Source organism: Coregonus clupeaformis, chromosome 13 (assembly GCF_020615455.1).
Source record: "Coregonus clupeaformis isolate EN_2021a chromosome 13, ASM2061545v1, whole genome shotgun sequence".
NCBI lineage: Eukaryota > Metazoa > Chordata > Actinopteri > Salmoniformes > Salmonidae > Coregonus > Coregonus clupeaformis.
In genome coordinates, this window is record NC_059204.1 from 18754684 (window position 1) to 18768406 (window position 13723).

The following is a 13723-nucleotide window of genomic DNA, read 5'->3' on the forward strand; positions in this document are numbered from 1 at the left end:
TACCATTTTTATTTTTATGAAATTCACTGAGGAAGATGGTCCTCCCCTTCCTCCTCTGAGGAGCCTCCACTGGTACAGTATGAAGAAGGCTAAAACTGCTTCTCCAATAGAAATCCCTGGGCGATGTCATGGCAACGTTGGCTAGCTAAACTCATGCATAGAAACACATCGGCTATGTTTCAAACACATAAAAGACACACCCTCCTACACTTACCCTCGCCTTATACCCTTGGGGGAATCCCGCGGCCATCTTTGCTATTGGTCCAAACAATTAGCCAAGCAAGGGAAGTTGGCAACGTAAGCCCCTCAGCCCTCGTTTGTGATCGAGTTTGCGAGTGTACAATTCTGTTCACTCCGGGGCCTGAAACGCCTCATAATTCAATTCGCGATGATTGTACATCTGCTAAGCAAGTCAGCCAAAACGTAAAACCAACATCAATATGGAGAAGTCAACATACAAGTGTAAGTAAAAACAAATTTAAATAAGTTAAATTGTGCTACTAATGCATATGACGGTAAAATTTACATTTACATTTACGTCATTTAGCAGACGCTCTTATCCAGATAAACTTACAAATTGGTGCATTCAACTTGTGATAGCCAGTGGGACAACCACTTATTTTTTGTTTTTATGGGGGGGGTTGGGGGAGGGGGGGTAGAAGGATTACTTTTATACTATTCCAGGTATTCCTTAAAGAGGTAGGGTTTCAAGTGTCTCCGGAAGGTGGTCAGTGACTCCGCTGTCGTGGGGGAGCTTTTTCGACCATTGGGGTGCCAGAGCAGCGAATAGCTTTGACTGGGCTGAGCGGGAACTGTGCTTCCGTAGAGGTAGGGGGGCTAGCAGGCCAGAGGTGGATGAACGGAGTGCCCTCGTTTGGGTGTAGGGTCTGATCAGAGCCTGAAGGTAAGGAGGTGCCGTTCCCCTCACAGCTCCGTAGGCAAGCACCATGGTCTTGTAGTAGATGCGAGCCTCAACTGGAAGCCAGTGGAGTGTGCGGAGGAGCGGGGTGACATGAGAGAACTTGGGAAGGTTGAACACCAGACGGGCTGCAGCGTTCTGGATAAGTTGTAGGGGTTTAATGGCACAGGCAGGGAGTCCAGCCAACAGCGAGTTGCAGTAATCCAGACGGGAGATGACAAGTGCCTGGATTAGGACCTGTGCCGCTTTCTGTTGTAGAGCATGAACCTGCAGGATCGTGTCACCGCTTTGATGTTAGCGGAGAATGACAGGGTGTTGTCCAGGGTCACGCCAAGGTTCTTTGCACTCTGGGAGGAGGACACAATGAAGTTGTCAACCGTGATGGCGAGATCATGGAGCAGGCAGTCCTTCCCCGGGAGGAAGAGCAGCTCCGTCTTGCCGAGGTTCAGCATGAGGTGGTGATCCGACATCCACACTGATATGTCTGCCAGACATGCAGAGATGCTATTCGCTACCTGGTTATCAGAAGGGGGAAAGGAGAAAATTAATTGTGTGTCGTCTGCGTAGCAATGATAGGAGAGACCATGTGAGGATATGACAGAGCCAAGTGACTTGGTGTATAGAGAGAATAGGAGAGGGCCTAGAACTGAGCCCTGGGGGACACCAGTGGTGAGAGCACGTGGTGCGGAGACAGATTCTCGCCACGCCACCTGGTAGGAGCTGTCAGGTAGGACGCAATCCAAGAGTGAGCAGCGCTGGAGATGCCCAACTCGGAGAGGGTGGAGAGGAGGATCTGATGGTTCACAGTATCAAAGGCAGCAGATAGGTCTAGAAGGATAAGAGCAGAGGAGAGAGAGTTAGCTTTAGCAGTGCGGAGAGCCTCCATGACACAGAGAAGAGCAGTCTCAGTTGAATGACCAGTCTTGAAACCTGACTGGTTTGGATCAAGAAGGTCATTCTGAGAGAGATAGCAGGAGAGTTGGCTAGAGACGGCATGCTCAAGAGTTTTGGAGAGAAAAGAAAGAAGGGATACTGGTCTGTAGTTGTTGACATCGGGAGGGATCGAGTGTAGGTTTTTTTGAGGAGGGTGCAACTCTCGCTCTCTTGAAGACGGAAGGGACATGGCCAGCGGTCAAGGATGAGTTGATGAGCGAGGTGAGGTAAGGGAGAAGGTCTCCGGAAATGGTCTGGAGAAGAGAGGAGGGGATAGGGTCAAGCGGGCAGGTTGTTGGGCGGCCGGCCGTCACAAGTCGCAAGATTTCATCTGGAGAGAGAGGGGAGAAAGAAGTCAAAGCATAGGGTAGGGCAGTGTGAGCAGGACCAGCGGTGTCATTTGATTTAATAAATGAGGATCGGATGTCGTCAACCTTCTTTTCAAAATGGTTGACGAAGTCATCCACAGAGAGGGAAGAGGGAGGGGGAGGAGGATTCAGCAGGGAGGAGAAGGGGGCTGTCACGGACGTTGAGAGACGGGTCAGACCAAGGTGCAGAGTGGTCTGCGAACATGTTTATTAAACTGGATAAACACTCGACAAAACAACAAAAGGCAACGTAATGTGACACTCACTATGGCTAAAGACATACAAGCCAAACAAGAGTGCAAACAATATCCCACAACCCAGACAGGAAAACTGGCTTCCTAAGGATGATCCCCAATCAGAGACAACGAGCGACAGCTGCCTCTGATTGGGAATCATACCCGGCCAAACATAGACGTATAACAACTGGACTCTAAACATAGATATACAACAACATAGAACTAAACATGCACACCCTGACCAAACTAACTATAGTTCTATAGGTCAGGGCGTGACAGTGGCAAAGAGCTTCCTAGGGTTAGAGGCAGAGGCTTGAAATTTAGAGTGGTAGAAAGTGGCTTTAGCAGCAGAAAAAGAGGAAGAGAATGTAGAGAGGAGGGAGTGAAAAGATGACAGGTCCGCAGGGAGTCTAGTTTTCCTCCAGTTTCCCTGTTCTGTGAGCTCGCAATGAGTCGTCAAGCCACGGAGCAGGAGGGGAGGACCGAGCCGGCCGGGAGGATAGGGGACATAGAGAGTCAAAAGATGCAGAAAGGGAGGAGAGGAGAGTTGAGGAGGCAGAATCAGGAGAACGGAGGGAGAAGGATTTAGCAGAGGGAAGAGATGATAGGATGGAAGAGGAGAGAGTTGGGGGAGAGAGAGAGTGAATGTTGCGACGGCACATTACCATCTGAGTAGGGGTGAGTAGTATTGAAGGAGAGCAAGAGAGAAAAGGATACAAAGTAGTGGTCGGAGACTTGGAGGGGAGTTGCAGTGAAATTAGTAGAAGAACAGCATCTAGTAAAGATGTGAGTAGGGGGGGACGGTGAGAGGGTGAGGTCAAAAGAGGAAAGGAGTGGAAAGAAGGATGCAGAGAGAAATGAGTCAAAGGCAGACGTAGGGAGGTTAAAGTCACCCAGAACTGTGAGGGGTGAGCCATCCTCAGGAAAGGAACTTATCAAGGCGTCAAGCTCATTGATGAACTCTCCAAGGGAACCTGGAGGGCGATAAATGATAATAATAATAATAATAAGGATGTTAAGCTTGAATGGGCTAGTGACTGTGACAGCATGGAATTCAAATGAGGAGATAGACAGATGGGTCAGGGGGAAAAGAGAGAATGTCCACATGGGAGAGATGAGGATTCCTGTGCCACCACCGCGCTGACCAGATGCTCTCGGGGTATGCGAGAACACATGATCAGACGAGGAAAGAGCAGTAGGAGTAGCAGTGTTTTCTGTGGCTCGCTTTTGGAAACGTTAGCTAACGCATACAACTTTCCGTAACATCACACTTAAACATTGTAATTTTCGATTTACCTGATATTGTCGGATGGCTAGCATTCGATGTCTGTGGATGCGTTGTCTTCTAGCCAAGATATGAAATGCAATCATAATTGACTGTAGCACATTTAAAGCACACACAACAGCTACCAGTGGTTCCACAATGACTGATAACACAACCGTGTGACGAACGAATGACAGATTTCCAGCAAGGGTAGTCCATTTAAAATTAATTAATTCTTCCCTCGCCCCTTGCCCTGCAAGTGTCAACTCATCCTACGTCATGATACGTCATCAGAAGTGTACACTTCATTTGAGGGCTGAGGGGAAGGGTGTGTATTTTATGTGTTTGGAATGCAGCCATGGCTCGAATCTAGGTTGTGCCTTTAGATTTCGAGAAAATTACAGTTTTTCTCAATTGCTAAAACACTAAACCCTATTGTCTGAACCAAATTCTCAGTTGCCTGAACCCACTGATTGAATCAATCACTCTTTTGGCAAAACCATAAGCACTTTTCACCTGTTTAGACACAACTTGCCAACACATTTTCATTGTGATGCACCCGTGCTGCATAATGGTGAGCACATGTGACAAAAGTCAAACACAATTAGAGCACAGGTATCACCACTTGAACACAACAACTCAAAATTGATCACACTTGTGGCTAATGATGTGAGGGAACATATACAGTAAGCCAGTTCAGAGAGCACTGGTTTGTGAGGCCCTACAATGGATAGAAATCTGAGAGGAAGAGTTTGTGTGAGAGGAGGTCGGAGGTGGTCGAGGTGGTCAGCGAAGACAAAGAACAGTAATATCTGATGAAATCAGAGCTACTGTGATTGACCATGTTCTTGTCCATGGTATGAGCATGAGGGAGGCTGGACAAAGGGTACAACCAAACATCAGTAGATTCACTGTGTCCACCATAATCCGAAGATTTAGAGAAGAGAACAGGTAATTACCTTTTTTGACATTATAGTACAGTATGTAAATGTTGACAGCAATTACTGTATGACATACTATATACTGTACCACAGTATACTGTAAGTGAATATATGTTTCAGTACATCACTGTACCAATGTACTGTAGTATTGTAATGGAGGGTTGGTCTAACTGTTTGTAGGCCTAGTATTCCATGTATATTTTTTGTAACTCCATGTTCTCTTTTGTAGAATTGAAAGACTGCCACATGGGGGTGGGAGGACAGGTATGTTCTCCCCACACCAAGAGACCCTAATTGTTGATATGGTCTGTAAGAAAATGCCATTAAACTGAGCGAAATTCAGCAGAAGATCATTGAGGACCATTTACATTTTGAGGGTATCAACAGTGTCAGCCTCTCTACTGTTGATCGTGTCCTCAAGCGCAACAGACTGCGCATGAAACAGCTATACAGAGTTCCCTTTGATCGCAACTCAGACAGAGTCAAAGAGCAAAGATTCCAGTATGTACAGGTTGGCATATATCCAGACACATTCAATGTTGATTACTCTAAGTAGTGATTTACTGTAGTGGCCTAAATCACTTTTTCCCGTATCACTTACAAAACTATATCTATTTCTACAGAGGGTTTTTTCAACTGGATGCAATGGAAAGACCCCATCAATACATCTACATGGATGAAGCTGGGTTTAATCTCACCAAAAGGAGAAGGAGAGGCCGTAATGTGATTGGCCATCGGGCCATTGTTGGTGTTCCTGGGCAGCGTGGTGGCAATGTTACATTATGTGCTGCCATCAGCAATCATGGGGTTGTCCACCATCATGCCAACCTGGGGCCCTACAACACTCACCAGCTCCTCATTTTCCTCAATCACATGCGAGATGCTTTGTTAGGGCAGCAGGATGAGCATCCCATCTATGTTGTTGTTTGGGACAATGTGAGTTTTCACAGAGCCCTCCAGGTTAGAGAGTGGTACAATATGAACCAAGGTTTTATCAATCTTTGCCTTCCACCGTACTCCCTTCCTAAACCCCCTTGAGGAATTCTTCTCCTCATGGCGGTGGAAGGTATATGAACGCCAACCTTACACCAGGGTAAATCTCCTGCAAGCCATGGGACTTGCCTGTGGTGACATAGGTGTGGAGGCATGCCAAGCCTGGATACGGCATGCCAGGTTTTTTTCCCCGTTGCCTGGCCAGACAAAATGTGGCCTGTGATGTGGATGAAGTCCTGTGGCCTGACCCAGTACGGAGACATGATGCTGTGGCTGAGTAATGCACTTATTTGTATATTTTTGTACTTTATTTTTACATGGGCTTACTGTACACAAGTGGCAAACGCATAAGATTTCTGTTTGTTTTTACAAGTGCTACATGTAAATGCACAATATTTCTGTTTTGTCTTTTTGTACAAGTGCTAAATGCACAGTTTTTTTTTGTTTTGCAACATGCATTTAGCCTACAGTGAACAATAAACATTTATTTCTCCAGCTTCATGTCCTGAGCATTGTGTTTTCTATTTTTCTACGTAGTGTTTAGTGACTGTTCAGTAGTGTTTTTATTTTGATTGACTCGGGCACGATTTGACAACATAGTTCAGTTTTGAGCACAGATTGAACTGTTTTGAGGTGAAAGTTTGGTTTTGCAAGAAGAGTCTGAGGTTTTGTGAATGTAGCTTGAAAATTGGGTTTTGTGTTCACAGTTAAGAGAAAAGGAGAGCAGCTTTCAAGAAATGTGTCTTAGCAATCGAGAAAAACTGTAACAACTAAGGAATAATTTTTCAAGATGGCTTTAATAGAGCGCCCCCTGTCAGTCATCTAGGGTTTATACCAATGGTTTATAAATACACTAGATGACTAGCAGTGGCCGCTGTTTTGAAGCCACCACGCCTCCATCTTGGCACTCCCCCACCGGTGTAAAAAATAATTTGGAAGCTATAGAAATGCATTTACTAATGTCTTAATTTGTTTTTGCCACGTTTATTCTATTACAGACACCTTAATTCATACTTAAAAATTATATTATATGAGTTAAACATACAAATAAAAAATGAAAAAATTTATTACATTAATTTCCTTAAAGTCTAATTTTTTGAAAGTACTAATGTTACTGTCCCACTACAACAACAACAAATGCTTAAATACATGTAATTTTGTCCTTGAAACATTTAAATAAAATACTGTAGATTTCCATTCATTCCTTTGGAGGACTGCTTTTCTAAAGCGTGCCAATATGGCCGACCGGTGGCTTCAAAGTCTCTCATTGGCCAATACACAGCATCAGCAATCTAGGGTTTATAAATAAGTGTTGGCCCCATGTTTCATGAGCTGAAATAAAAGATCCCAGAAATGTTCGATACACACAAAAAGCTTATTTCTCTCAAATGTTGTGCACAAATGTGTTTACATCTCTGTTAGTGAGCATTTCTCCCTTGCCAAGATAATCCATCCACCTGACAGGTGTGGCATATCAAGAAGCTGATTAAACAGCATGATCATTATACAGGTGCACCTTTTGCTGGGCACAATAAAAGGCCACTCTAACATGTGCAGTTTTGTCACACAACACAATGCCACCGATGTCTCAAGTTTTGAGGGAGCATGCAATTGGCATGCTGACTGCAGGCATGTTCAACAGAGCTGTTGCCAGAGAATTTAATGTTAATTTCTCTACCATAAGCCGCGTCAAACTTCGTTTTAGAGAATATGGCAGTACGTCCAACCGGCCTCACAACCGCAGACCACGTGTAACCACGCCAGCCTGGCTTCTTCATCTGGCTTCTTCACCTGCGGGATTGTCTGAGACCACCCACCCGGACAGCTGATGAAACTGTGGGTTTGCACAACTGAAGAATTTCTGCACAAACTATCAGAAACTGTCTCAGGGAAGCTCATCTGCGTGTTCGTCGTCCTCACCAGGGTCTTGACCTGACTGCAGTTCAGCGTCGTAACCGACTTCAGTAGGCAAATGCTCACCTTCAATGGCCACTGGCACGCTGGAGAAGTGTGCTCTTCACGGATGAATCCCAGTTTCAACTGTACCGGGCAGATGGCGTTGTGTGGGTGAGCGGTTTGCTGTTGTCAACGTTGTGAACAGAGTGCCCCTTGGTGGCGTTGGGATTATGGTATGGGCAGGCATAAGCTACGGGCAACGAACACAATTGCATTTTATCGATTGCAATTTGAATGCACAGAGATAACGTGGTGAGATCCTGAGGCCCATTGTCGTGCCATTCATCCACCGCCATCACCTCATGTTTCAGCATGATAATGCATGGACCCGTGTCGCAAGGATCTGTACACAGTTCCTGGAACCTGAAAATGTCCCAGTTCTTCCATGGCCTGCATACTCACCAGACATGTCACCCATTGAGCATGTTTGCGATGCTCTGGATCGACATGTACAACAGCGTGTTCCAGTTCCTGCCAATATCCAGCAACTTCGCACAGCCATTGAAGAGTGGGACAACATTCCACAGGTCACAATCAACAGCCTGATCAACTCTATGCGAAGAATATGTGTTGCGCTGCATGAGGCAAATGGTGGTGTCACCAGATACTGACTGGTTTTCTGATCCACGCCCCTACCTTTTTTTAAAGGTATCGGTGACCAAGAGATGCATATCTGTATTTCTAGTCATTTAAAATCCATAGATTAGGGCGTAATGAATTTATTTTAATTGACTGATTTGCTTATATGAACTGTAACTCAGTAAAATCTTTGAAACTGTTGCATATTCTGTTTATATTTTTGCTCAGTGTACATAATTGGTTCATACACATAATTATTCCACCCATTATGCCATCATTGATTTGAATGGGGCCGTCTATTCTATTCATTCTATTTCTGTGCTCGTCTTCCAACATGGCGCCTGGTGTGGTTGCTAGGCGATTTGTGACGCATCTGCAACCCCTCCATAAAGGATTTGTAATTACATCATAAAAAAATCAACACTGCAGAGAAAAGTAGGACATTGTGATGAGTAAATAATGTAACGGAATTGTACCCTAAACCCCTTATATTATTTCAGCCGAGTGCCATGCACAGAATCATATACGTCAGAAAGAACTACACCCTCCATGGGTCTCGGTGCGATCATGCTATCATAAACCAAGACCTCACTAGCATTGTATTCAAATATTTGTCACTAGTTTACTGAATATATCTTGCCAATGCCCAGCATTCACACACACAAAAAACTTAAGAAATGTCTTACACAGTTTGATTATCCATTTGGGTAGATTTATCATAACAAAATATCAGTCTCATGATCACAGACAATTACATTCCTTAGTAATGGATTTTGTAGTGTTCCCTTCCCGTGTCTACCGGTATTCGAGTCCAGGAGTATTTGCCATGCCATACATAATGGTTACAGGCCGCACCCTTTTTCACTTGACATTTAGAAAGAAATTGTGCTACAGTATGAACATCCAAAAACCTACTTCATCCAGTGCAAGCCATACACTAGTAGTGTGAACATTTCAGACCAATTGTGTTATTACAAAGTCATGCTGAAAGTAAACGCTAGACTAAGTATATCAAGCATTATCTTCTCAAACGCACATGAGACACACTAACTGCAGAGTCAGAGTATGTGATGTATGTAATGGAACTCTAACACCAGTGCAGAAAAAAAATTACACAAATATTTGTGATAGAACGTTATCAGCTTGTGTAATTTAAAATATGTGGTCATCTCAAGATTACAAAAAAGGAAATATATTCATATCAAGCTACAGCTGTTTATTTCATCAACAAAAATAGTGATTAATATATTCGTCAAACACCCATTTTGTTTAGGCTACACCTTCAGTCATGTTACCTCAATACCCAGCTATAGCCAACAAGCTAGGATGTGTTCAGCAGGTCACAACATTGTGTAACGTTCAGATAAAAATATGCTATCTAGAACAAACATGCCACTCTGACATGTTGAATAAGGAATAACGTTGGCTCTATTCACAGAATTTCTATTTGCAACATTCGAGAATGTTTCGCAACTGAACGTGGCCCTGGTAACATTACCAAAGATTTGATAGCACAGAAAGAAAGGAAAATAAATAGCAAACAATTACACTATATCTGACTGGGTTAATAACTTTATTTTGAGTTAATGTGGATCCAGTGACTCAAACTTGAGCACTTGGACCAGGACTCGACCACTGGTGACTCAGACTCAAGCACAGGGGACTTGATTCGGACTTGAGGTTTAGTGTCTTGACTATATCACTGGGCAAAACAGTCATTAGCCCGTTCTACTTTTGGACGTCAATGTGACAGTGGAACGTTGATAACAACGGCAATGACGCGACTGAGTGACGGCCATATGTTTGTCATATTTCTGCTGTTGGGAATATAATGTTATGTAGAAAAATATGTTGGTAGGACAAGGCTATGTAGGTTTGTGCACATGGAAGTCAGTGATTTATGTTTCCTATAGGTTGAGGCAATACAAATGTGATGTGACTAAAACGAAAGGGCATTTAGTTGACTAAAATGGCCAACTGTTTCTATCATTTTGACAATAACTAGACTAAATTATTATTCAAATAACAAAAATGTGTGACTAAGACAATGATATTTTAGTCAAAATGACTAAGACTAAGTCTAAAAGAAGAGAGCCAAAATTAACACTGAGCTACAGTAATAGATCCTCCAACAGCATCTACATTACAACTAATACTACCTGTATAACTTTACAAAGACAGTACAGTATTCAATAATTATACTAACCTTAACCTAAAATCCACTTGGTTTTGGTAAATTAAGGTCTGAGGCATATGAAATTAGCATAAGAGGTGGTCCGTGACAATTACATAATACAAACACCATATAGGAGAAAGCATTTCGCTCATTGGCTGCAACACAAGGCAATATGCATCACATTATCCTGAAAAAATTAAGGTATCTGAATTTCCCTTGTGCGCTCTAGTCCATCTTTTTGTCCTTCACCTCCTCGTCATCCGTGTACTCTGTGGGTTCTTCTCCAGGTTTCAGAAGTTTGCCGACATAGTCATACTTTTCTGTGAAAGGCAAGAAGAAGAAAATTACTGAGGCCCTCAGGGACCTTCACCAGACAACATCGGAGATAAACTCAAGGACATGGTAATTACTGGGTGGAGAACAGACTTGGCCAAGAAAGACTTCCATGTGTGGGTTTAAATTTACAGCACTACTCAATGTAATGTAGATGAAAGTGTATCAAACAGATTAATTTAGATGCAAAGTTGTATTACGTTATCCCCTGGCATGGTACCATATCATTGTATGTGATGTAGCCAACTCTTCTATCATTGCCAAGTCATACAACAGAGGAACACAGAGTAGTTGACTAAAGCACAAAAAGACTGGACCACCACAAGACTAGTTATGCCCTGAGGCACATAATAGACATACATTTTAAACATCAATAGTTCTAAGAGTCATCAAAGCTGTTTGGTGCATCAACAACTTGCACTGTTGAGTGGATAGTGGGTGCGTGTGATGTTCACTGCAAGCGGTCCATTTCCCTTTAGGTAGAAGTTGAAAAGAAAGTATCCGAATGTAGACAATTGTGTTTTGTAGCAACTACCAACTCCTGCATCAACTCACGAGTGAACTGGGTCTCCCATTCATTGAGGCTTTCCTGTTGCATGGCGTTGAGGTCCGAGAGGTCATCATGGGTGTCTTTCAGGGCCTCCTTCTCCAGACAGAAGGTGGCCAGGCCCCTGGAGGCATCTTTACCAGCAAACACTCCATAGGGACCCTCTGGAAAACATCACACACAGACACAGAGATCGATTTGATATTCAGCCAAATATTTTATAAACTAAAAATGTGATTGTGAATAGACACAGGTTATAACAAACTGTCAGGGTGATGACTACTATTTTATAAAAATATGCAGTTTTATTTATCTGCAAATTAAATTCCACATGCTCTCCAACATACATACAGTAGCTTACTGTATTCTATGACGGCTTCAAAGATAAGCCCCACAACAACAAGTCCTATTTTCTAGATGTTGAGACTGACAGAAGGGACAGACTGAATCCTTGAAATGAGAGTTAGTATTGCTTTCCAATAGGCCTCAACAAGCCTTTGTGCAACCATATGGTCTTGCTGAATTGAACATTCAACCTTTGTGCAAGGCATTCACCTGTGTCAAACTATTTATTTTGAAATGGCATGAAGGCAACTGAATCACACACTTCATAACACAGACTGAGAATATATGCAATTTCTACATATTTTAAGGGAGGGCGTTCGTGTTCTTCGGTGGTTGCGTGACAGTGTAGGATCAATCAACTTGGTGAGAGGTTACATGACATTGCCAACTCGGCTGAACACGCCAGATCGCGTGTTGTGAAATTCGATTGCGGGTGATTCATGAAGAAGAAGGGGGTGTGGCGTTTATATGGTCGTAGTTCCAATGCAACAACTTCGAAATACAAAAAATACACATAATTCAATAGACACAAAGTAACAAGTGTAAGAATAAAACTGACTAACCAGCAAGCCAGTTGGCTACAGACAGTTGCGCCAACCATTCTTTTGAGCGGAAATAGCTAAGTCGTTGCTCCACATGAACACAAATAGCCTACAACTAATTTTACCTGGCCCGTAGAATTTCTTTCCTCTAGTAACGTCGAACACCTTTGAATTGACAGCCATAAGAATTCTTGGATTTTGCAGACCATCGTACGGTTGTAGCTCCACTAACGTGAAATCTCTTTTCTTGAGTTTAGGCAGAGGTTCCTCAACCTCTCCCATATCTGCAGGCGTGTCTCCGCGAAAGATTTTGTACAAAAGAAATATGCAGAGGCCAAGCAGACTCAAATTCAACGGGGACGTGAACATTTCTTGCAAAATTCCTGGAGAAGTTTCCTCTGCTCCCTCTGTATCAGCCATGTTTGTTGCTGAATGCTTCTTCTTCGGTATCATGGCGTTCGCACACTTTGTTTGTGCATGCCGCCACCTACTGTTCGGTAGTGTGTGGTCAATCACTTTATATTTTGTGATTCAAAAATAAAAAAGCCATGTTTGGTATCATGGCGTTTGCACACTTTGTTTGTGCACCACCAACTAACCCTACACCTATATACCACTATTTAATTTTTGTTTAATTTTTATCACCACCCCATTCCACTAATTTAACTGATCTTACACCAGGCAGACGGCCTGGGAGGATGGGACTATTTCGTTCAACACACCATGTAACTCTTATGCAGTAAAACCTCGTACACCCAACTACTTTTCTGCAGCTGCCACCACAACATCTATTTTCTGTGATTAACGTTCCATTTCTGTGGTACAGTTGATAACCAATGCTAAGAAGCCAACCTTACTGAAGCACAAATTCGTATTACTCTGTATCGGCCTAGGCCTACAACTCACCCTTGACCCATCATCCTCTACTCTCTTCACTGCCTCAGTATAGGACACCTGTTCTACTCCCTCAACCTGTCTCTCGCAACGGGCACTTCTGATCCCCAGCAACATGGTCACTCCGACAATTGACACACACATTTTTATCCACCTCCAGGGGTGTCAAACGGGTTTAATCCGGCCCGCGAGATGATTTTGTAAAGTATAAAAATGCGCTGCAATTTTTCAATAAAATAAACTGCTGTTCCAATTGCGTCCACTGGATGGCGCAATAGCAATTGTGTTAAGCAAGCAAACTGTTTATACCGGGGCAGAGCAAGTAGGTCAAGCACGTGCAGCCAGTCCGGATGAGCTACTTTGTTTTGCCCGCGATATTTATTACGGCTTCTACTTTTAACATTATGTGCTTTGGCACCCTCATTGCCCCAATATGTCTCTGTCAAAAAAGAGAAAAGTGGACGCAGAGTGCAGTGTTCCAAGAAAAATGGTCATCCTCCTATTTATTCACGGAATTGAATGGGAAAGCTGTATGTTTGGTGTGTTCACAGCATGTTGCAGTGCTGAAAGAATATAACCTTCAGTCGCCACTATGTGAGTCTTCATGCCGACAAATATGACAACTTTCAAGGACAGCGGAGAAGAGAGAAGGTGAATGAACTGTTGGCGGGTCTGAAGAAACAGCAGTCTGTGTTTA

The 13723-nt window shown here is 43.3% G+C and overlaps 1 protein-coding gene across 1 annotated transcript; it reads right to left on the reverse strand.

The window, feature by feature from the left end:
• Positions 1 to 8879: 8879 nt before the first annotated feature.
• LOC121579398 (membrane-associated progesterone receptor component 1) lies at positions 8880 to 12584 on the reverse strand. The gene is made up of 3 exons (XM_041893972.2): positions 12258 to 12584; positions 11254 to 11409; positions 8880 to 10685 (listed from the first exon to the last, which is right to left on the reverse strand). Exons 1-3 carry the CDS (start codon positions 12550 to 12552, stop codon positions 10591 to 10593), a joined length of 546 nt encoding a protein of 181 aa, XP_041749906.1. The 5' UTR covers positions 12553 to 12584; the 3' UTR covers positions 8880 to 10590.
• Between the last annotated feature and the right edge of the window lie 1139 nt (positions 12585 to 13723).